Source organism: Gymnogyps californianus, chromosome Z (genome assembly GCF_018139145.2).
Source record: "Gymnogyps californianus isolate 813 chromosome Z, ASM1813914v2, whole genome shotgun sequence".
Taxonomy (NCBI): Eukaryota; Metazoa; Chordata; class Aves; order Accipitriformes; family Cathartidae; genus Gymnogyps; species Gymnogyps californianus.
Genome location: NC_059500.1, coordinates 66156790 through 66181074, shown reverse-complemented (window position 1 = coordinate 66181074; position 24285 = coordinate 66156790). Strand labels below are relative to the sequence as shown.

The following is a 24285-nucleotide window of genomic DNA, read 5'->3' as shown; positions in this document are numbered from 1 at the left end:
TGGACATCACAGTATTTTTCAAGACAATTACAACAGTTTTTGTAAGTCCTATATGACAATAAACATTCATATTCTATTTGAAAGTTGTGAATATACAGTTATTAAAGCTGCTAAATTCAGTGTATTATTAGTTCTTCCTAGGAAACATAAAAAGATATTAGCCACAGTGACAAGACTGTGCAGACTGATTCAAGCCATCTTCTGCCTCTTTTTGGAAGAGATTCATAGCATCGTGGCTCCATCTTATCAATTTGCCATTAAATCCTCCAAATATTCTACAGCTTATCAGCTCTCAGATTTCCGTTGTTTCTAAATGTTGGAAATGCTTTAGCAGAATTGGTGGATTTGGAAAAACTAACATACAGTCCCTATATAGCTACACTCAGAGGCAGCAAGATTGGATCTCTTGTGTGGTTCTATAGGGTTAAGCTTATATGAATATTTGTTTTACCAGGTACAGATCAAGGTGATACATTCCAAATGGAAATGTCACAGGTGGGCTTCAGTGCGTATTACTCACAAAAAAAGGTATGTGAATTGAATTATTTAATGATACAAATAGATGTAATTACGTAGACATAAATGCTTAGAAGTGCAACAAAATAAGACTAATAAAACACAATGACCAATTTTAAGGTTATTTTACAAGCAGGAGAATGTCAAATTATCCTCCTTTTTTTTTTTTTAACTTGAATACCACTAAAATTACTTCTAATAGGTGGTGTATATCTCTAAAATGAAAAAAATACACATTAATATGGAAAGTTGAGTAACAGTTTCTTTCGTGTAATGATTTTGAGATGTGTTAATCCAATGATTTCAGTGATTTGAGTTCACGTAGCATGAAAAATTCAATTGCTCCAAGTTAATATTTTGCAGTTGAATAACTGAGGAGAACTGAAACCATATTGTAAAGCTGGTATATTTCTGGGCAGTCACTGAGATATAAATAAATCAAATCTGAAGAGAATTTGTCTAATATTTATAAAGTTAATAATATTTGTTTAAAGCATATTTCATGTAGAAATTAGAAAGAATAATAAATTAGATATATTTTTCATGCTAATAAAATTTAAGATTATCTTGACCACATAGGTCCTTTTTGTAAAATTCAAGTGTGGTTCAAGCAGCTTTCAACTGAAAATACAGGCAGGTTGTTTCTTTCTCATAACCCATAAAGATGAATGAAATAACTTTTAAAAAGTCCTCTGTATTTGCACAAATTGAAGTTTTAATTTACCAAGCACTTGATGCTAGGAAATGGCAAAACTTAAGAAAGGTTTGGGGGTTTCTTCAGGAAAATTACACATCCTATTTTTATTGCAGTTTTCTATAATGGTATCTCATTCAGTAAAGAATTTTAATAATGTGAATAATCTAAACTATGTTTGTTTTCTGCGTACAAGTCTAAGATTAAATATTTATGTATTAAGTATTTGTATAATAAGCCATATTAATTTGGATTTTAGATTTAACTGTTCTCTCAAGGACATCTCCTTACTTAAAGAATGAAATTTTGTGTCTTTTTCCGTCAGCTTTTGTGTGCTGTCATTGGCACTTTAGTTGTCAAAAAAGGGGCTTTAGCTTTTTCTTACAGTTTTGTTTGTGTGATCCTCAGTCTTATAAGGATCATGACTGCATAAAAGCATAGAATTGGCAAGCCCAACCTCAGGGTGGACAGGCTTAGGAAATTATCACAGTGTTTAAATAAACCCATTTTGTCTTGAGTTGCAGTGCTCTGGGAGCTAAAGCAGTCACTTATCCTCTTGCAGTAGAGGGGTGATAATCCCTCTTAATAGGGCAGTAAAGTCCTGCATGTAAGTGGTAACTATAAGCAGCTCCAGTCAACTGCTTGCACTCATTAGACTGTACATCAGTACCTTAAATACAGTGATGCAGGAAGTTATGTATGGTAACTTCAGCTTTGCTCACGCTTCTTCTAAAATAAGTAGTTCTAAAAATGTTGATTTTTATTTTTTAAAGGATGTTCTGCTGCTGGGTGCTGTTGGGGCCTATGACTGGAGTGGAACAGTAGTTCAGGACTCTTCAGAGAGAGTCACCACCTTTCCAAGCCATGTGTTTGAGAAGATTCTACAGGACAGAAATCATAGCTCTTATCTAGGTAAAGGGCTGAAATACAAATCTGGAAATGTATCAAACCTTTATTAAGATATTAAAGAACTTGGAAAATTCTGCTCTAGTCAGACTCCTGTTAAGAACTGATTTGCGAATATGAAAATAATTTTGCATCCAAAAAGATTTTATTTACTGGTCAACAGTTCATTGAATGAAATCTTTATTGTGTTTTTAAAATTCTACTCATATCAATATGGTAAGCTGAAAAAAGATCAGGCTTTGTCACAGAGACATAAGAATTCATGGGATTTGAAAAGGCTGCTTAGTGTATCATACTGATTGTTATGGGTACCCTGTGTTTTAATATTTGTATGTACTTCCCCAATTACATGTGGATGAGAAGTTGATTGACTTGCTATCGTTCCATCTGTGCCCACTCTTTTCTTGGCCTTTCCCAGTTCAGTTTATAGTTTTAGGAATATTGCTGCAGTTTAGCAGAGGTCTTATTTATAACCCCCATGTATTTTCTGACACATATTTTTGTAACCCAATAAAGCCAGTCAGTTTGTCTTCTCAGTTCATTGAAATGTTTTCTGCAAACCTACAACATGCCTGCTCTGGCAATTCATCTCTGAATAATGCTACTACATTAAGCACCTATGACTTTCTTATCCTTGAAGTTATTTAACGTGATGCTATTTTTGCAACTAACATGCGCTTTTCCCTATGGCTTAGCATTACTTCTATCGAACACAATGAATAAATCTAAACCTAATTTAATGAGCAGTAGCTCTTTTGCATGTGTGACCTCTTCAGACTTTCTATTCCTCCCTTTTCTAGAATAATTCTTAAAAGGTCAGGTCATTTCCTTTCAGCACTTCTCCACAAGGCACTTCTAGCGTGTTTGCCTTAATCTTTTTGGAACAATGTTCTTGCCTTTTCTGTCCCTTCGTTTCCCTTCCACCTCCTTCTGTCCCCCACTAAGAGCTCTCCGCACCAACTCTCTCTCACCAGCTTGGGGGAGCCCAAGCTAAAGGGCTGCTTGCACATCACAGCTTGCTAGATTGGCTCCCGTTCTGCACTGCACCCTCTCACTTCAAATGGCTGTATGCTGTATTAATTAGGAACACGTGGCCTTAACTTGCAGAATAAAATCTTGTTTTGTTGTTGCTTGTTGAACGTCTAGTCTCCGGTGATGTTCTCTCCCTAGAAAAACAGTGTCTGAACACAATCTGAATTAGACTGGTATATGTAATGACCAAGGCATAATCCTTTTAGACTGTGCTCCTCACATTGTCCTGCAGCTTGCTAAAGACCTGCATATTCTGCCCAGTCACTGGGATTTTGTTATTCAGTTTAACTATAGTCTTTATAAAGGATGATTTTATTTTCTTCTGTTAAAATAAATTTGCTGTAATTAAACCACAGAAATGTAAAATATGTACTAATGCTAGATTTATAGTGCTAATACATGTTTAAAATATTTGCAGGTATTAAAAGATGTTTCCTGAAAGCAAATAATGTTAGAATAATGGGGATGAGGATTAAAATGTTCAAAGAAGTTCAATCAACCTAAGCCCTTCAGCTGACAAGCTATTAATATAGCCTGTTCTATTCAGCCAAAGCACTGGGCTGTGGTTTGGTGAGCTGTGGGAAAATGCACTGCAAGCTTTGCAGAAGCTAGGTGTTCCTTCCCAGTTTGAAGGCTGGCCCAAATGTTCATCTCATGTTTCTCTTTATTTCTTCATTCCAAGGATACTCTTTGCACTCTTTTTCCTATCTCCTTCACAAGCATGACATTTTTGTGGTCTGTGTTTTACTGAATAGGCTAACTATTGTCCATGCTATTCTGCAAACCTGTTTCAACTTGATGTGTGTGTCATTGTTCTCTCCAGAAGACTACTGCAAATTTTATGCATATGCGACAGCTTAACTTCCCATCTGGAAGCATCGTTCTCTGTGACTAACATACCAGATTGACTCATCCTCTGTGCCTTTATGGATAACCAACTGACGACTTGTAGTTAATGGTCTCTCACACATGTTAAATGTTGGCTTCTCTCCCCAGGTTATTCTGTTGCTGTTCTCTCAACTCAGAGCTCCGTCTATTTTGTTGCTGGCGCACCAAGATCCAACTACACTGGCAGAGTAGTGGTTTATGATGTTGACAGCAATGGTAATATTGCAATTGTGCAGTCCCAGAGAGGCGAGCAGGCAAGTGTACTTTGGTCATGAACGCAGATTTTGCAGGCATTTGTTTTGATTGACACAGCAGTAAATTGCAGTGCATTTGTTTTGAAAATTCCTCTTTCTTGCAATGCGTTTAGAATCCACTTGAACTTTTCTCTGCCACTAGACTATTTCAATGAGGTTAACTAACTCTTAAAGAGTATTTTACGAAGTCGTCCAATTAGTGGTAAAAGATAATATACAAAGCTACTTAATGTATCATTCTGTCAACACCTCTAATTGGGAGAGACTCAGTGAGCTCCACTCTGCCTGAGAAGTTGCGAAGCAGATGACATCAAAAGAGAGATTTGGAAGCTCATTATCTTTTTCTCCATTTGGAAAAGAGCAGTGAGTTTAGATGGTTTTGGTTTTGTCTCTTTGTAAGACAAATCTGAGAGTAAATCAGAGATTGGGTAGTTTCATGTGCAGAGTTTACTATAAAAAAGTATACCTTCCATAGCTTATTTTCTATTTGCATTCTTACTGCCAAGTGGTAAAGCCATAGCAGCAGCTACTGGGCAGAAACAGTGGACATATGGCAAGGATATGATTCTTCAAACACTGGAGTATGTTATATAGTAATTTCATTCCAATGGGCAGTTTCATTCATTAGTATTGGACTATTTCGGGGTTTAAGTTTTCTGAGTCAGGTGCTAAAACATTATGCTTTACAAAATCCCCATACAAACATGACTCTCTTACTACTGATTTCAGATTGGTTCCTACTTTGGCAGTGTGGTGTGTTCAGTGGACGTTAACAGGGATTCTGTGACAGATGTGCTGCTTGTGGGTGCACCAATGTTTATGAATGACCTGAAGAAAGAGGAGGGGAGAGTATACATGTTTTCCATCACAAAGGTAAGAATGGCACTGTAGCAAAGCTAGCATCAGCTTGTTGCCTCTGCATCCATGATAAGTGCTGATATTTTCATATGCAGCTGGAGGGATTTACTGTTGTTCCCTGGGCTACAGTTTTACTAAGGAAAAAGCAGTCCAAGCTGCAATAGTACTTAGTGGCAATGTCTGTTCTGTTAAATCAGAGAGTGATCAGAAGAGTGATCCCTGGCCCCACAGCCAACTGGTGCAACGGACTCGCTCAAGCCAGCATTGCTTAGTGCTAGCTTCTTTCAAAGCAGACTGGCCACATGCATGCTAAAAAGCCTTTGGCCCTGGACCTCTTCAGGGCCTCTAAATCACTATTTAGTGTATCTTTTTCAAAGTGTTAGAAATATTGCAAGTGGTGTTTTTGTAACGAGACACGGAGCATGTGCTTTTCCTGGGGTGTGGCATAAGGGCAGGGGTAAATGGTGCCAAGCCTGCCTGGCTAGAGGACTGCGGACGGAGCCCTGCCCAGTGTGATCTCGCCCATTGTGCTTTTCAGGAGCCCCTGCAAACTTTCCCCAGAACTGCTTGTGCATGTAATCTGGAATAAGCCAACTGGAACAGACCAAAATGGAGTCAATAAGCAAGCTAGTAGCTAAGCACTATTAGTGACCAGGTGCCTGCCGCTCTACGTGGCTCCCTGGTCCTGGTTTTAGGCACTGTGCTAGGCACTGTACACAAATACAACACAAGGTTGACCATTTCTCTGAAAAACTTAGCTCAAGGCTTTTGCTAATTAATTGTTTTCCATTTGATTTTGGCAAATCTGTTCAACACCTAACAGTATTTCCAAAACAGTTCTAATAAATGCTCTTCTGCCAGTTTTCTCCATTGTTTTGTAGACTTTCATGCTGGATGGTTGCTATTACTCATGTTGTCTCCCTTGTTCAGCGAAGCTATGTTATTTGTCTGATGCTTGACTGACTGTTTTTTATTCAGACCTGTAGTAGGTGTTTTCAGAATATCTGTATTAACAGTCCTGAAGCCTCTGGCACTTTTGAACAGTGTCTCAGTCAATCGTTGGATGTCTGGATATGCAAAGTAAATTAATACCTGCCATCAGAGAAAATGGAACATGGCCTTTTTACTAAGTAAATTGCAATCAAATAAATAGAGAGGGAGGACCATCCTCTTCAGCAGCAGCTCACAGTCAGATCATCCTGTAGCAACAGGAAACTGTACCCTAAGGCAATTTCAAGGTAGACCAAGGTACTGGAAGTGGTACTGCTGGCAGCTGACATTGGTCTTTGTGACTGTGGAATTAGACACAAAATATGGAAGAAAAGAAAAATGAAAGCATTTTTTTTTTTCATGTTTTGAAAACGGAATAAATTGGAAGACTATCCTTACAACTTTTAGTCTTTGCCAAATGTTAGGTTTAGAATTGTTTAAAAGTTAAGAATAATGAAAGAATGGGGGGGTTTTATGGTTTTTTTTAAAGAACCTGGATTTGTGCAACTTGTCCATGTTGTGCAAATAATATTTTCTAGTCATTTTTAATAAATAACTTGGCTGGTATTTCTAAAATTTTAAGCACAGTGTAATAACTGAGGTTAAAGATGAGAACAATATTTGCCAGAGAGTTGAATTTAAGCTAGTGTAAATGTGATTATTTAACTATAAAGATCTCCAATCTTTCTTTCTTCATTGGCACTGGAGAGGTCAGGAGTTTAGCATTTGGACACATGTTTTTTGCATTAGTTTAGTTAGGAAATTCCATTTCTATTTCAAAGAATTATGTCCAGTTACATAATTTCCATTCCCTCTGCATAAAAACTGGTAATCCAAAACTGGAAACTGTATTTTTCAATATATTGTGAAACTTTCAGAACAGTCAGATGAGGACATTGAGAGCATTTAAGCTTTCTACATATGGTTATATTTGCTGTTAGTGCTTTGCATAGCATACTTTGATTTCGCTGTGTAATGCTTGCCAAGACTCTGAGACATAATGCAAACTGAATGGGCAATACAATGGGGAAGGAATTCAGGGTTGAGCAGTCCAAGGGGAATGTACTGGAAAACAGAAACAAAAAACAATGCACATAGATACCGCTCCTATGTCTAATCTGGTGCAATGATAGCTGTGTTTTTGCTTTTTCTTCTTTTTCCTTTTTTAAAGGGAATTTTGGATCAACAAGAACTTTTGGAAGGTCCACAGGGGTCAGAAAACGCTCGCTTTGGATCAGCAATCGCAATGCTTGCAGACATTGACTCGGATGGCTTTAGTGATGTTGTAATAGGTGCACCACTGGAAAACCAACACTCTGGAGCAATTTACATTTACAATGGATTTCAAAAGACTATACGTATCAAATATTCTCAGGTAAATAACTTCATTGCATAATGCTGTACTCAGTGCCTTTAGATCTGCTAGAGGAAAACAAAAGAATTTTCTGTCTTTTAATTGGCTACTGTTTCATCCTCTTAAAGGCATACTGTTATTCTCATGGCTTATTTCAAGTTATGTGCCTCTCCTTACTTCAGCTGTCAGCATTCCCTGGTTGATGATGTGGTGCTTATAACTGAAGCATATAGAGGAAAAGGACTTGCAAGATGCTCCATCTGAGCCTCTTATAATTTTTGGTGCCTGCATATGAAGTCAGCTAATTTCCTATACATTTTTTGACACCCATTATTCAGGTTTTTAGAGTTGATGTACAGCAATGAAGATTAGATAAATCCCAGCTCTGTAAATTATAAACATGTAGTATTAAAGGAAAAGACTTTTGAGGGTCTTTGCATATCCTATATGCTAATATAACGGTAATTTTAATGTCACTTTCCATGCAGACTTTCTGGTTGCAGAAAGTATTTGTTAGAAGTCCTGTTAAGCTTCCTAGGCTTTGAGTTGCTCAATGTGAGATGGAAAAAGTTTCCAGTAAGTACTAGCTGGCATACAGCAGTCAGTTAGTTGATCTCCCAAGACAGAAAAATTTAGTCCATTGTCTGCTCCAACAGGGGAGGAAAAAGTACTTAAAAGCATCTGAGAAAACATCCACAAAAGCATTTTGTTCAAACAATACGTTGTGTATACAGAGAGTATCAGTGAAAATCTATTGCTTAGGCTGCTATCTACAGACTTAAGCACACTTGTGGCAAACTCAGTAACCGAACTCTCTTTCCCAGAAAATTTTAGGATCAGATTCTGCTTTTGGACAACGGCTCCAATTCTTTGGAAGATCAGTAGATGGCCATAGAGACTTAGATGACGATGACATTACTGATGTATCAGTTGGTGCTGATGGAAATGTCGTTCTGCTATGGTTGGTAAACTCTTTTAGAAAGGAAGTGCTTAATGATTCAGATGCAAGTTGAGCATTTAGTTATTTAAACAGCAAAACAAACAAACCAAAAAGCTCTTTCATTCCATGTGTTCAGAGCTAACACACTTATTGCCTCATCGCTGCTATCGTGGCTAGCTGAAAAACAGCATTAGACTAAACCTCTTTTAAGCATGTATCATCAAACCGTCAAAAGCCAAGGCAGCCTCGGGGGCAGAGCCAGAGCACGTGGTGGGAAGCTGGGTGGTGGAGGCTGCTGGGAGGTACCTGGGCAGGGATGGGGAGGGCCAGGAGACACCCCTGCTCACTGCTGCTGTGCAGGCATGTGGTCCAGAGGGAAGGGGCAGCAGCAGGGAACAGGGCTTCCTTGAGAGTATTTGTAACAGCAGGTTGTACTTCAGTAGCCGCAGTGTAATTTTGATAGCTGAGCCTGAGACAGATGAAAACACTTCCCACACAACCTGCGTGACCTTTACTGGCTGGTAGGCTGATATGGGGGAGAGAGTTGTCCTGCAGGGTAAGGACAGAGAACAGTGAAAGAGAGTCGGCACTTATTTCTGGCAAGAAACCATCTTTTCTGGCATATGGCCATTGACAGAGCAATCTGAGTACTTTCACAAAATAAAGAAGAAAGGCTTCACAGAAGCCAAATCTTCTGCCTCCCTAAGTACTGTTTATTTTCCACTACTTGCTTGAGGAGCTAAATTAAAATGCAGCTTGCTTTTCCTATCTGTCGCCTGTCCTCTTGCCTGAGGCTCCCCATTGTAAGAAGAAAAACGTCACTGAATTGCTACTTATTTCATAATGAAACAAGGTCATTAAAAATGAATGGTCAATTTGGACCTTTGACCCACAATAGACCTGCTGCTGGTGCTGGTGGCAATTTCATTAAAGAAAATTATGCTCCTTGGAGTACCAGCATTTATTTAGATTTGATTAATGAAGATGCTCGCTTTTATTTCACTCTGGCATTTGGTCTGATTAATGAGTTTTACTTTTGATTAAAGTGTTTGTTTTACATGCAGGGTTCCTTTGAAACTGTTCTTCAAAATCTTGATTAATTACATGAAAAGTTGTTTTTCTGAAAAATAAGATTGTTAATTAAAATGAAGAATTACCCTTCTTCACCTTCCCAGAGGAGCTCAGTAACTTCCCTAAAGGAGCAGAAGAAGGTTACTTATTGGGAAAACAGGACAAGGACTTTATTCTCTGTTATCTTAAGGGAACGATTAGAGCATTAGGATAAAGACATTGATTATCTGTTAATTTGACATGATAAATTATTTATTGTCATTACTGAAAGGTACTGTATCAACAAATTCACTTATATGCAAAGAAAAATAATTTTACTGATGCCATTAAAAAATGTTTACATTGGGAACCAAAAAATCAATGTTACATTTACAGATAGTAATAGACAACAGCTTCTATGTTACCCAGTGCTCTTGAAAATCACATGTAACCTTTTAAAAATATTTTTCAGGTCACGAAGCATTGCAAATGTGTCCATAATTGCCTCATTTAAACCTGAGAAAATCAGTCTGCTGAACAAGAACACAGAAATAACTGTCAAAATATGTTTTCAGGCTACATTTAGACCTGCTAAGAGAAATAATCAAGTGGGTAAGAGTATTTCAATGACTTATCTTATATTAATTTCTTCAAAAGTCCATTATTCATATGAGTAGTGGAAATTCTGAAGATATATTAGATTGAATGTCAAGAAAGGCAAAATCAGTATAAAACTTAAGTGCTTGAGAAAGTGTTTTTAAGACTTCCTTTCATCACTGGCTCCATAATCTTTGAAAAGTGAGGAATTAACAGTATAAAGGAGAGCTATATCCTTGCTGTTCAACAAACCCCAGAAAATGTCATTAGTGAGAAGCCGATTTTTTTCAACCTGCTGGTTTCAACAGCAGACTGCAAACTTTTCTTCGCTCTTCAGAGAAAAAAAAAAAAAATTCCATGGGCTCAGTGCAGATGTCAGTGGGGAGAAGCTCTTCTTTTCAGAGGACAGGAGAGCACCAAATATTTCTGAGACCAGCACTGGCCTCTCATGAAGCTATTTAGTTAAACGTCATGGATAACACCAGTTGGACTGCTTCAGTGCTATGTATAGTGCCTTTAGGAACTCATGATTGTGAGCTATAAAATAACGGTGAACTTCCACAGCATATTAGTCACAATATGAAGAGAAGACAGAAATTATTATGTGATTGAAGGTAAGATGCAGATTCTTTATAGTCTCCTCAGAGTTCAGGGATATTGTTGCAAGGCCCCTTTATCTAGCGTAATCCTGGCCCTGCTGTCTGGCTTCTTGCCTGAGCTGCAGGCTCAGACATCTGCAGTGGAGACTGGATTGATTGCCATTTAATGTGCTCTCTGTGGATGAGAACTTACGTCAGGATTTAAACTTGTTTGACTGCTTTGGAAAACACAAGAGAAAATTTTTTCATTTTGAGACTGCTCTGTATTTAGCAAGCTACGAAAAAAGTAAAATACTTAGTGTGGTTTGGAAAGCCTGGTCACTCTGTAATGTTGAGCGTAGTAATGAGATCATCGGCAGTCATAGTCAGCAAAAAATGTACTGTTATTCTTCTTGTAGCTATAAAGTACAATGCAACATTGGATGCAGATCTCCAGTCCTCTAGAGTGACTTCTAGAGGATTGTTCAAAGAAAATAATGAAAGGTACATGCAGAGGGATCTTGTGGTACGTCATGAGGAGAATTGCATTCATGACATCTTCAGTGTACAGGTAAGTGCAATTGCAAGCAGTCTTATGTGACAAAAAATGATTAGAGGAAGATGTTGATGAATTTTATGTCTGTAAGATGAATTTCATGCATGGTGTACTCAACTATTTACATTTCTTAAATCCCCCACAACTGAAAAATACTTAGTAAGATTCTGATTTCAAAGAAACTGTCAAATTCAGCACAGCTTTTTAGGATAGAAGAGGCAGTTCTTAATTATGTAATTCAGCTCTGACATAACACAGAGCCCATAGTCCATAGTTTCAATAGATTTTAATTTCCCTCTGAGTACATTTTTCTGTAAGAACCAAGACATACATGCAAATGTTTTTTCTCAAACTAACAACATTTCAGGAAGACTTCTGATGCATGCTAGCCCTAGGTATACACCTAGGAAAAAAATTAAAATAAGCAAGTCTTCATCTTTCTCTACAACCAAAGATCGAACACAGCCCTGAGAGTTGCCTTAAGCTCCCTGCGTGATGCTAGGTCAGGTAGAAGACTTCTATTCCTGCTTTGCTTTGCTTTGCAAATATCTTTGACTTGTTGATCACATTTAGTGCCATTGTGGAGCCATGAGCCATAGGGCTAGAAGAGTATTCATCCAGTACTAAGAAACAGAGGAGACATGAGCTATGTTGTGCTTTAGTGTTGCTCAGGCCCAGCTGCTCTCTGTGATGGTAAGGCAGAGTGGAATAGGAATTTGACTTCTGCAGCCAGGTGAGCATGAAAGTCACCTGGTGGTGTCTTTTGAGGACCAGCTTCTGCAGCTGCAGAGAATCTGCATGTTCCTTAGCCCTAGAAGTGACTGTGATGAATGGAGTCTCCAGGAATCCTAGGAAAATGAGTTTTATCATGGAAATGGCACTAAAAGCTGTTTAGCAAGAGGAGCTCACACTAGGCAATCTCACAAAATTATTTCAGTCAAGAAATGAAGCTTTGTACTGTTACTTCTTGTTTAGAGCAAGTATGATTTTACTACGCATTCTCAATTTACAATAGAATTACCGGTTTTACCCTGTTTGCTGTGCTGATAGCTATGATCTGAACCATGTGTTTTACAGGAACCTTCCGATGCAGTGAATTCACTTAGTTTGCGCATTGACATTGGCCTTGCAAATCCTGGCTCCAGCCCTGTCCTTGATATATATTCTCCTGCATCTGTCGCCTATAGTGTAAGTATGCAGACTTACTATCGAAAAATACATGTCCATATACACATGTCCATAATGTGTGGCCTCCACAAACACCAAAGCAGTACATGCAAGTGGAAACTGGTGTTCTAGTTAAGTCACTGGGCTGAAAGCAGGCATCTGGGGGGGTGTCCCCTGATTCCTTTTATACCTTTGTCTGTATTGCATGGGCTTGCTCTCACACACACACATCAGCCACCATGGCATAACAAGCATGTTGGTTGAGCCATGTCACTGTTAATGTGAACTTCTAGTTGATGGCAAAGATGAACTATTTTAGGTTAGTTTATCCTACAATAAAAGAGTACATAAAAGAGAGATGGAACCCCTTCGATTACATCACATTTGTTGTGGGTTAACAATAACCTGCCTGCACTGTTCTTATGGATCAGTTGACATGTAGTAACATGTTACTCAGTGTTAACTTGTTCATGTGTCAGAGTTTTTAATGCCCTTCAGAGGGATTTCCTTATCCACAAACCAAAAATGTGCTTCACCTCAAAGGTATTTGCACTCTACTGTCTGCAGATAATTTTAAAGTTGAGCCCTGTCATTCAGGAAATGTTTTTGTTTTTTGTAGATTCCTTTTATTAAAGACTGTGGTGAAGATGAACTTTGTATCTGTGATCTTGTTCTGAATGTTCAGCGGAAGGCAGATGATGGGTAAGGGCTGAACCAGTGGAATTGATGGGGCTGGGTGTTAAATTTTCACCAGTTGGTTTGTTTGTAGGCTTTGGATGAATTTCTAGATGAGAATGCCTTTCTAGTTCAACATCTACTTAGAAATAGCAGGGATAAAAAAAGCAGTAGCATTTCTGTCTAAATAACTAATCAAGGAAAAAGAGGTATGATAGGAACACGGATACAGAAGCAGGACTCTTGTCAGCTTAGACAAACCCAAGTTTTGGTACCTTAGGGATGAGGACATTGTGAGCATTCAGAAGAATCCTGTCTGGCTGGCTGCTGTCAGGAAAGGAGGCACACTGGGAGAGCAGCAGTGGCTGCAGCAGCCATCTTGGTCCCTCCTGCGGGGAGCAGTGAGGATCCTGCAGCAGCCTGTGCCACTGGGGAGCTGAGGTCAGCCATTCGGGCAGCACATATTCCAAGTCCATATGCAGATATAAGCATATGTGTACCGTACGCAGAGAGACAGGGCGGCCTCTTCTTGGAGCTGCCATCTGGGACTGCTGCCCGCTCTCTGCCCACCTTCCCACCAGGGTAGAGCCCTTGAAAATTCAGCAAAGTGACTTTGACCATACATAATCAAGGCTCTATACTTTGAGAAGACACTAATTCTGTTTGGTTTTAAGAAACACCATCACAGAGTTTCTTATGTCAAAGCGTTTAGAAAGCAGAGCATTTAAGTGCATAGAATGTAGGAAGTGTCTTGCTGTGCTTGTTATTTGTTGTTGGCTACAGGCAACACATTTTCATGATCCACAGCTGTTCTACTACCTCTGTTTACAACAACGGACTTTATTTTCCAACAGTAAACAGCAGTTTGTTGTCAGCAGCAAAAACAGAAGACTAACGTTCAACGTGAAATTGAGAAATAAAAAGGAAAATGCATATAACACCAGAATTGAGGCTACATTTTCAGACAACTTGTTTTTTGCTTCATCGTCTTTACCGGTACGTGATACCCAACCTCACTGTTTCTGTTATTGCCACTGATTCTCGAGGTTCTCACAGAAATTTTTTTTCTTTTTTCTTTCTAGTAGTGCCTATCCCAGGAAAGAATATGTGTGCAAACCTCTCTCCCAATTTATTTTCTTGGATACTGGAATTATTCCCTTTGGTATATCAGTTTATTTAGGTCAAGGAGAGACACTGCCAACTCAGCATAAAAGTTGGCAACCTGTCGAGTTTGACCTCACCTCAGTACTTCAGTCATCTTTTCCTCACTTTAGGCCTTGGCACCCACATCTTCTGCTTGACTCCCAACAACATGCCTGAATGCAGTTGCTGTGCCACAGGGAATTTGTATTTGATAAATTAAGCATGCAGCATTGATGATGCGGCCTTAAAGCACAGGCTTTGGATCTAGAAATAATGTTACTGCCAAGGCCATGTGTTCCAGCTAGACAGTTAATCAGATTGAAATGATTGCTATACCAGAAGCTCTTCTTCTAATGAATTTTATCTTACAAAAGGGAAAAGAAAGGAATTATACATACTATTTTGGGGAATGCAGTAAATCTATAATCTCAACTGTTGCTCCCAAACAATTCATGAAGGATGAAATCCAGACTTCAGTGCTTGGCTTATGTGGTCAGGCTGCTACTGGAGAGGTATGTGATAATCCTAGGGATGAAATCCAGAGCAATCCCTATACTGAAGGGAGAGGAGGGATAGGAGGATTCATCACTGCCCAAGAGCAGCATTTTCCTGAACAATGAACTGGCAGAAGTACTCCACACAGCGCTGAGGGTGCCCCTCTACCTCCCCATCCTGTTGTGCAGCAAAATTGCTCATTCCACTCATGCAAAAGACCACACTGGAGCTAGGATTTTCTTTTCCTTTAAAAGTTCATTTGCTTAGAAGTATTTCAGCCTGCAAGTGAAGCTTTTGACCAAAAATGTGCCTGCTTCAAAGCAGGAAGAAAAGCATAAGCTGAGAATATATGGGTGTTGTTTTTTGGGTTTTTTTTGTAGCATAATTCACTAATGGTAAATGTCTGCTAGGGATGCTTGTAACAAAAGACAGTACATTTTAATGAATTCTTTTCAACGTGATGATAACTGGCTATGGTCTATGAGTTTGTCTTTGATGTAGGACGATGACATGCAAAATATTCTGCAAAGTAGTAAATAAACTCTTATGTATTGTAGATTTTCCTACAAAAAGTACGGTAGAGTTCCCCTCTGCACACTAACTTCCACAATGAGAGCACTTAACTAGCTCTCAGGTCATGTAAATATGTCTGCAAAAGTTCTGTAAAAACGCTGTAAAAAAGCATTGTAGGAGTTAATGCTGGAGGTGACCTGTACTATCTAGCCTGTATTCCTTCTTCTAAGCCCAGCACAAAATTCTAACCAGATCATTACAGCTTACAAGAAATCGCATGGGACTGGTCCTTGTCCCACATTTCTCCTGCCTCTCTCCTAGCCCTGCCTATGCCCCACCCCTCTGCTGCATCTCTAGGAATTACTGCCATAGCACCTATTTGTACTACTCCTTAGCGTAATACGTGTCCTGTTGAAGATACAGACTGGGAACTTCCTCTCTGCTTTATCAAAACCTGATATTAAGATGACTTTTCTGTCTGTTTCCTCTGCAGAGTGATGGGACTGAAGTCTCGTGTCAGACAGGAACAGCACAAAGTACAGTCATTTGCCAAATAAGCTATCCTGTTTTCAGAACAGGACAACAGGTACAGCTAGCATGGCTAAATAACCTTGAATGATACCCAAAAGCTTTTTTGTTTTGTTTTGCCCTAAATCTGCACTTACTGCTGGTGAGAATTTCTTAGATTTGGCAACAGTTAACTTCCCTTTGGGTTTCAGAGGCATTAAAAAAAGCAAACTAAGGGCTAAACTTCTGTGACTCCCTGCCAGATTAAAGGAAAAAAGGCTCTTGAAGCACATTTGTCCCTACCCACGGCTTTCAAATGCTACTGTAGCTTTGTAACTCTTGGAGGGTGAGGGCTCGGGGCAGAAGCGGAGAGCGTCGTGCGTAGCCTCCTGGGAACTGAGCACAATTCCCGTCAAATCCCTCCTTCTGCGTGAACCTGGGGTAGCTCCCTCTCCTGCTCTGTGAATCTCATCTCTCCAAGAAAGCAGTATTGCTTTGAGAGGGGGTGGGTGGCCCACACAGCCCTAGGATAGACCATATATCTTTCTTTTCTCATATATACCATAAATCTCGGGATATCCATGGTTTTATGGAACTTAATCTCTTATTCCTCAAGGGCAGAGCAGAAATAGGCTTCCAGCCTCTAACACAATCAGCTGGAGCAATAAGAAACTTGCTAGAAAGAATAGAAACATGACGTTCTGTGGCAGGGGGAGCAAAATCAAAAAAACTAATTACATACAAAAAGTTAAGTTTGTTTGGAATTTTTAATGGCATTGGTCAAAGCTCACCTGTTGGAACGAATGGAATAAAAGAGTGAATACAAAGCTTGTGTTAGTGCTAGTGTTTAAAAGCATGTAATTGAAGCAATCCTGAATACCTTTTGTTGCAGCTTGTAGCTAGTTATACACAATTTAAAAATGCAAATAGCTCATGTTTATGTAACAATGCCAATTTGTAGGGGAAAGCGAGAACAAAGCAATTCTAGAGTATTAGAAATTACTGAAATATTGTATAGAAATCGGTGGAGAATTCAGATACAGAGGGCAATTCTAGGTTGTTGCACATATGAATAATTATGTTGCTATTGGGATGTCCTTTGGATGTTGTACCATCAACTCATTTACTGTATGTTCCTTGTGTCATCCATAGGTATCGTTTGATATTAGTTTTGATTTTAACCTGAAAAATCTTCAGAATGTGGCAGTTCTAAGTTTTCGTGCATTGAGGTAAAGTATATAAACGTATGAAAGCAAGTTAGGTATTAATACCTTATTTGTATAAAATAATATTATAACACCTGACTTAAATGTGTTTTAATGAACAGTGAAAGTAAGGAAGAGCAAGACTTGGACAACCAGGTCATCTTATCAATTCCTTTGCGATACGATGCAGAGATTCACTTCACAAGGTATGCTGAATGATGTAAATAGTCACTGTCATTTTGCCAAGGCATTTGAATATAGTAACAGTCTTGAAAGGCCACTGAAAAGATAGTGAAACTTTGTTTTCATTTTGGAAGTTGTAAGAAATTCCCACTTCATCAACAGTAGCAGAATTTTATGTTCTTCCGATAATCTTACATGTAAAAAATTATGGAATGTGTAGTAAGAAATCGTGGATCCATGTTTACCTCTGCACAATTGTTACAGATGCTCACATGAATTGGTATAAAAACCAAACAGTGCTTGTAGTTTTGATAATATAATTAGGATATACTATATAATAAGGTTGGGCCTCTGGGCTCAAATGTAGTGACATTGCATCAAATCTAGAGTTGAAGTGATCAAAACGAAACAAAAGAACAACAACGAAAAAAGTGCCCCATCTCAAACTCTCAGCAAAGGGGGGGCGAAATTATGAACATAATTAATATGAACCTGGACCAAAAATATAAACTCTTGTTAGCAGTTTGAGATAATGATTTGAACTAAAACCTGAGGTGGCACATGGCAGGTTCCCCCTTGCTGCAGCTGCGTTGGCATCAGGAGCAGCACACCCTGCTTTTGCATGCACCCGCCCAGAGACTCTGGCTCACACCTACCCCTTCCCTCCTGGTATCGGCCCTCTCCCCTCCCTGCGGACGGCAGGTCAGGGACGTTGCAAGAGGGATCCTTTACCCTGGGAAGGGCAGTTTGTGAGGGGAGACAGCTGGGCGGGCAGGGAGAGAGAGAGACAAAAATCCCTTTAAGACTGATCTTCATATCATGCCCTTGAAACCTCTTATCTTCAGCCCTGGAAACCCCTGGTGGTTTGGGATGCACTGAAACAGTAATTAGTCTGTTACTGTTCCAAACAAGAATGATTTCAGTTACAGTTTAACTTAAATTAGAACTGAAACAAAAATACACTGGTTTGACTCTCAGATAAAGATAGGATATTTTACTTTTCATCAAAGTAAAGATGAGTTTATCTTTCCCAATTACTGAATTTCTAGGATAAACTACATGCAGTTACATTTCCTGCACTTGGTCACTTTTTCTTGGTGAAAAAATGCTTTCGCATCCCGAAGTATTCCAAAATTTGTAAACATAAACTGATAGAAAGTAAATAGTAATTATTCAAAGAATGACAGAAATTTGAAAAAGAGGAAGCTGCTTAAAAATGCACAGCAACAATGAATTCAGGAAATGAGTATTCAAAGATCACCATAACTACAAGAACTGTTGGCTGCGTAGGATGACCTGAGCTGGAATAGGGACCACAGTACAGAACATTAGTTGAATAACCTGCTTTGCGGCAACAGTTTCAGAATATTCGGAGGCCCTGCTTTCACCGTGGCTAGGTGCACCAATTCTGGAGTCACGCAGAATTTTTCAGATTATTTTAATTGCAGAGAAGCATTTGAGTCAGCGATGCAATTTCTTTCGGCTCTCTGAGAAAGTCGCATGAGACTTCAGCAGAAGCAGAGTGTTTGTTGCTAAAGTTAGCAGCAGCACAGAGACTACAGGAGCATCTGACTAGGGGGCTAGCACAGCAACTTAAGCAGCCTCCTAGGAAACTGAGGTGGTGCAAACTTGAATCAGCATATTTAGTTAGCCGTGAAATATGTACAGAAACTCAATGCTTCAGAAAAGGCCAGGCATGGAGTCTATAAAAGAGTTACCCAAGGAAAAACAGGGGTTTGAATTCAGGTGCATCTCCTGGGTATGAGAAAATGCAATTTCATATGCAAGTCAAGGCATGAAGGAATACCTACTGCCAGAAAAGGATTAGTTATTCTTGGAGATGAGTCAATTTAAAAGAACTGAATGAAATACACATTAAGCCAAGGTACAATTTTAAATGCGTCCCTTGGAGTTAGCTCATTTTTACACTCTTCCATTTAGGAAATACCTATCTGGAGATAGTTCCTTCTTGAGTGAGGTAATATAGCCGAGGAGCAACCTCTTAAAATACAAGGGTTGAGAAAAAAGTGTTGTCTTGCTGAAGTGAAGCCTTTATAGGGGAAATCTCCTGATCCGAGTTTCTAGGAGAAGAGGTAGGAATCAGTCTTACCAGTGACTCCTGTAAGGACAAGGAAGCTGATACTGTGCATCCTGGAAGGACTGGAGATTTGAGCAATAAAGAAGCTGAAAATGCATCACACGGGTTTTCCTAAGAGTGCTTGTGAGGAGGCCCTTCAAGGAAAGGGCTCATGGGAGGAAGTATGGAGGACTGAAAAGGATCCATGAAGCAGTGTGGAGGAGCACAACTGATCAGGAAGCACCTCTGTGAGACTGCACACACGTTAATTTGGGATTGTACGCACAGATGTTACCCAGGTTAAATGGGGAGAGCGGCACTGGTAAAGAGGATGGATTTGCACCTTGTGCTACAGGAAGAGCTGATGTAGGAATCATGATAGCCCCTGCTCCTTGTTAACTCACTCCCTGCTTGCTTTTTGACTGCTCAAATTAGCCTCCTAATGAAAGCTAATGATGAAGAGCAGACACAGTTCTGGGATGGTTCAGCAGAGGAGCTGCTCACAGGTAGCACATGGATGTGATGCACTACACAGAGATGCTTTCATTGTCTTTGAGCATGGTCCCAGCTGGCTGAGCCCCTCGAGCATCCATGGTTCCTCACACCACGTCCTTCCATCACACACCTGTCATTTCATGCTGTGGTGGGCTGCAACCACCCTCATGTAACTTTGGAAATTTTGAATTTTGAAACACATAAATACTAAAGAAAGTGTCCCAGAGGAGACCAAGGGCTACACGATATGTACCATCCACACAAGCAGGGTGCTGTGTGTGTTTTGACACCCAGGCAGCGTGGAAACAAGCCTGCCTGTGGTCTATGGCGTTAGGGCCCAGGATCTCCCTCGGAGTCTTTTGGTATTTGCTGTTATAGGTGTACCAAGGGGGGGCGTCGAGGGGGCCTTTCTGAGGAGGGAGACCACTGCAAGGCTGAAAGTCGCAGTTTGTGCCTGGGAGAGGAGCTTGCAGTATGGCACTGAAACACCATGGGGTGCAGGAGGCTGAGGGAGCCTGCGTCTCACACAGCGCTCCTGTCTTACCTTCACATGCTCACTCTGGCTCTGGGCTTCAGTACACTGTGTATTTTCTTAACCAACTTTGTACAATTCAAACAGCAGTACAAGTGACTGATTTTTCCTCTAAGTGTACTTCTGACCTGTTTCACGAAGGCACATCCAGTAACATATGTTTTCAAAGCAGCTGCCAAATTGAAATGTATTGTTTTATGGTTGTTAACTAGGCTTGCCAACATCAACTTTTATGAAGTATACTCTGGTCATAACATTCCTTCCACTGTGAATAATTTTGAAGATATTGGCCCCATGTTCAACTTCTCCATTAAGGTTAGTAAATGTTTCTGGTTCTGGTTCGAGAAGCTGCCTTACCTCCTCCTGTAGCCTGGTCCCAAAACATAGCTGAAAAAACATTCCTGATTTCACTGTCTGATTTTGATGCTTTTTGAATCAGTCAAGTAAGAAAAAAAAAATTGCAAATAGCTGGGGGATAAATACTTACAGTCATTTTGAGGTTAAGGATGAAATTTGCACTTACTGCACAAATAGAATGGAGAAGGGATTGGTCCTGCACTGTTTACATATTTAGAAGATGGTTAATGCTTAACTTTAGGCCAACTTAGACTGTTTTTTCACAGAGCCTATTTGTCTTCTGCCAACTTGATAAAGGAAAACAAGTCTTTGCAGGCTTGACTTTGAAACTTGAAGTTTGGCAAGAGTTAAGTGCTCAAACCAGATGCAAGAACTAGCCAGATCACAGCATTTATTACATAACTCAGAAAAACGTAGATCCAAATATGCAACGTGGAAGAAACTTAAATTACGTTCCATTTACATTCCTGTAACTGCTACTCTAAAGGACTGAATGACAGGCCTATTGGGTGTGACAGAATATTTGCTTTTCAAAACATGTTTCATGCAGTTAATACGAGCTTTGCTAAGGAAACAGACAGGGACCTGAAGCTATACAGTACACTTTCTGCTTTACTGTTGGCATAATGTAATTACTACCATAGTAAGTGTCTTAGTACAAAAAACATTGATGCAAAAGGAGTCCAGTTCTTCCATACTCATCCATGATTTCTGATTTTCTTGCTATGTCACATAATTTAAGCATATGTAAGTATAGCTGCCTGAATTAATTGTGAGTTATTTGCTTTGCAGGTAACAACAGGAAGTATTCCAGTAAAGATGGCATCTGTAAAAATCTGTCTTCCGGAATTGACCAGCAAAGACAACCCACTGATGTACATAACTGCAGTCAGCACAGATCAGGTGAAAAACTGAATTACATAAACTGCTGTGCTTTGAGGTTTAATCAGTACCACAAAAATCAATTATTTCCCTCATAGTGTGGCTGAGATTCAGAGAATCTATGCTCTTTCTCCTTGTCCCTTCCTCATAAAGGGAAGGGGGAGGACTACGATGTCAGCAGTACACTAGTCTGTTACTTGGCAGATGTGGATTATCTTTATGGTCCACGGCTGACTTTTCATATGACTCTGGAAATCTTCAGCTCGGTCCTTCTCCAAGTTCCTGAGAAGGTTACAGTAAAAATGGAATTTTTAGATCGGGACAAACCCTTCAGGTCAATCTAGGGGGAATAAAATTACCAAAAGAGCTGTTTAATTCTGACCAAAACCACATACAGTCTCTCAGTTCCCTAAAGTATCCAGTGTTATACAATTCACAATCTAGCCTTTTGCAGCCACCATCTCATCCCAGAAATATATATTATTATGATGACTATAAACTCCTGAGTATGATGTCACCCAATTTCATTCCTGCTGTCTTTCCCAGGCCAGAGGTGTTACTTGTCAAGCTCAGATAAATCCACTGCAAATAGGGAAAAGACCTTATTCTGCATCTTTCACAAAAGAGAACTTCAGAGCTTCCAAAGAACTGGTGAGTAAGACTCAGGGCTGCAGTACCGCAGGACAGGGGCACAGAGCTGACCCTTACAAGCCCACTGCTGTACCTGTGGGGACAGCTGTGGTGGGGGTGGCATTCGTCATTCACAGCACAGGAGTGCAGCCTATGGATGTTCTCACACACACTGCATCTGCCTTAGATAGAAGAAAAGGTGCATGTTCTTCACAGCCTGCAAGCACTTAATTTGTATGCACAGAATGGCAAAGGCAAGGGCAAAAAATCAGGATGTTAACATTTTTTAAAGTGTACGTTTAATGCATGCTGTTGCCTCTCCTTGCTGTTTCCCCTGGAAGAACTGTAAGAATGTGAAGTGCAGTACCATCACATGCAAACTGGAAGACGTTATGCTGAAGGGAGAGTACTTTGTGAACGTGTCCACCCGAATCTGGAACGGAACCTTTGCTGCTGTGAGTATCAGCTGCATCTTCATGAAGGATCCAATACTCAAATATTTCCTAACTCCTGATATTTTTCAAAGTTCAGTAAAGAGACCTTGCTATCTAGAAAGACCTTCCTTTACATTGTTGTGTATACTTGAATCTAAAAGTAAAGCAAGTAGTGAGGCTGCATGATGGAGCTGATAACCTTCAGTCCAGCACAAAACCTAAGAAAATGCTGTGAAAATGTAATCTTCACAGCTGAAAAAAACATTTTCTATGTCTGTTAAATTCATTCAAGGGGAACTACAGTTTCCACAAAACTCAGCATAGCATAGCAGAGTACATTATCATCATAGCCTGGAAAATAATGCTGCTTTTAGCTTTTGAAGATCACAGCCTACATAGTAATCGTTTTAAGTCACATCAAAATATCAAAAGCCTGTTAGTGCTGCCAGTTATGTTTGTTAGAGAAGGTGTGGAAATTTTTTTTAATTGATTTTTTGTGTTTATTAGAGTTGGTGTCAAGGAAAGAGTCCTTGCTTAAAGACCTACAGGATGCTTAAAAATACCCATCAATAATATCTTGACTTTCCCATTTTAAATCACCATGTGTCCTCCAGGATATAACTCATCATGAATTACCAGACTTTTGAAATGAGACCATGTTTGCTTCTTAGCTAGGCAACCAACCAAACTGTCTTGGAGTCCTGGGTTTGCCTAGAGCATGAGGGACATGACGCAGTCTCCTTAGTTTGTCTGGCAAGCCTTATGGCAGGTATTGACATTTAACAGCAGGGCTGTTGTCAGCTTTAGCATTCAGCTCTTAAAAGGAGAAGGTCAGGTTGATAATGTAATATACAAGTGTGTGAAGGAAAGCATCTGTCTGTCTTTAAAGTTTGTATTTTTCAAATCGGCTGGGTCAAGACCACTTGTTAGTGCTGTCAGGTACGCAGAAGGTGGAGACCTGAACAAAAGGTTGCTACCCTTGCAAGAGAGTGAGTGGAAATAATTTGTTTACCACTGGGCAATGGGAAGGAAAGATCCCATGTCAGAGTTTTCCTCTCATGTCCCATTTTGTTACTTTCCATTTGATTGTCAGTGTTCAGTGCAAATAATCTTGCAAGCACTCAATAATGCACATAGTCAGCCTTTTTATTTAGTGGCAATCAGTCATTGTCCAAGAAGGGGATAGCAGGCTTGCTGGTACCTGCTAAGCAAAGCAAACAAAGATGTATTTGGGAATTAACGAGGTGCTTTGAATAGTGTTCAGGTGGGTTTCTAAACATGTAGGAGCGCAGGACAGACCACTTGGGCAGATGGCGACAGCGCAGGCGTGCAATAACTGTATGCTGCAGGGACGGTCAATTTGGTGTGCGTCGGCTGCTGCGGACCCATGGTTGCTCACGTTCCCTGTGTCAAGCCCGCCATACCTGGCCCTGCCACAGAGAAATGGCTGCGGAGGCAAAATGACAGAGCAAAATGACACAGCAGGCATTGCATTTGGTACGGCTGGCAAGAGCTCCTGTGCTCCCACGAACCTGAGGCCGTTCCCGGTGGTGCTGTAGGGAGTGGGGCTCTCTGTGCCTGCCGCCTGGGGAGAAGGGCAGCGGTGAGCTGGCAGTGTCTGCACAGCCATGCTCCTCTCCTCTCAACACATGCACAGAGGGAAGTGGGATCTGGCACAAGGTCCCTTTTCAAATGGGAATTGGCTTAAGATTTTTGTCATCGTCTTTGTTTAAGCTGAGGGAGCAATGTCAGAATTTGAGCAGTGGAGAGGAACAGA

General features: G+C 40.0%; 1 protein-coding gene across 1 annotated transcript in view; it reads left to right on the top strand.

The window, feature by feature from the left end:
* The window catches only part of ITGA2 (integrin subunit alpha 2), a 53603-nt gene that overhangs the window by 21823 nt on the left and 7495 nt on the right, over window positions 1–24285 (top strand). The window contains exons 10-27 of the mRNA XM_050913217.1: window positions 455–528; window positions 1984–2122; window positions 4145–4290; window positions 5020–5163; window positions 7310–7513; window positions 8317–8453; window positions 9955–10094; window positions 11077–11228; window positions 12291–12401; window positions 13000–13082; window positions 13910–14051; window positions 15700–15792; window positions 16866–16942; window positions 17041–17124; window positions 20418–20520; window positions 21355–21465; window positions 21991–22095; window positions 22416–22529. Of these exons, the coding sequence (XP_050769174.1) occupies window positions 455–528; window positions 1984–2122; window positions 4145–4290; window positions 5020–5163; window positions 7310–7513; window positions 8317–8453; window positions 9955–10094; window positions 11077–11228; window positions 12291–12401; window positions 13000–13082; window positions 13910–14051; window positions 15700–15792; window positions 16866–16942; window positions 17041–17124; window positions 20418–20520; window positions 21355–21465; window positions 21991–22095; window positions 22416–22529 (2159 nt within the window). The remainder of the gene's footprint in view (window positions 1–454; window positions 529–1983; window positions 2123–4144; window positions 4291–5019; window positions 5164–7309; window positions 7514–8316; window positions 8454–9954; window positions 10095–11076; window positions 11229–12290; window positions 12402–12999; window positions 13083–13909; window positions 14052–15699; window positions 15793–16865; window positions 16943–17040; window positions 17125–20417; window positions 20521–21354; window positions 21466–21990; window positions 22096–22415; window positions 22530–24285) is intronic.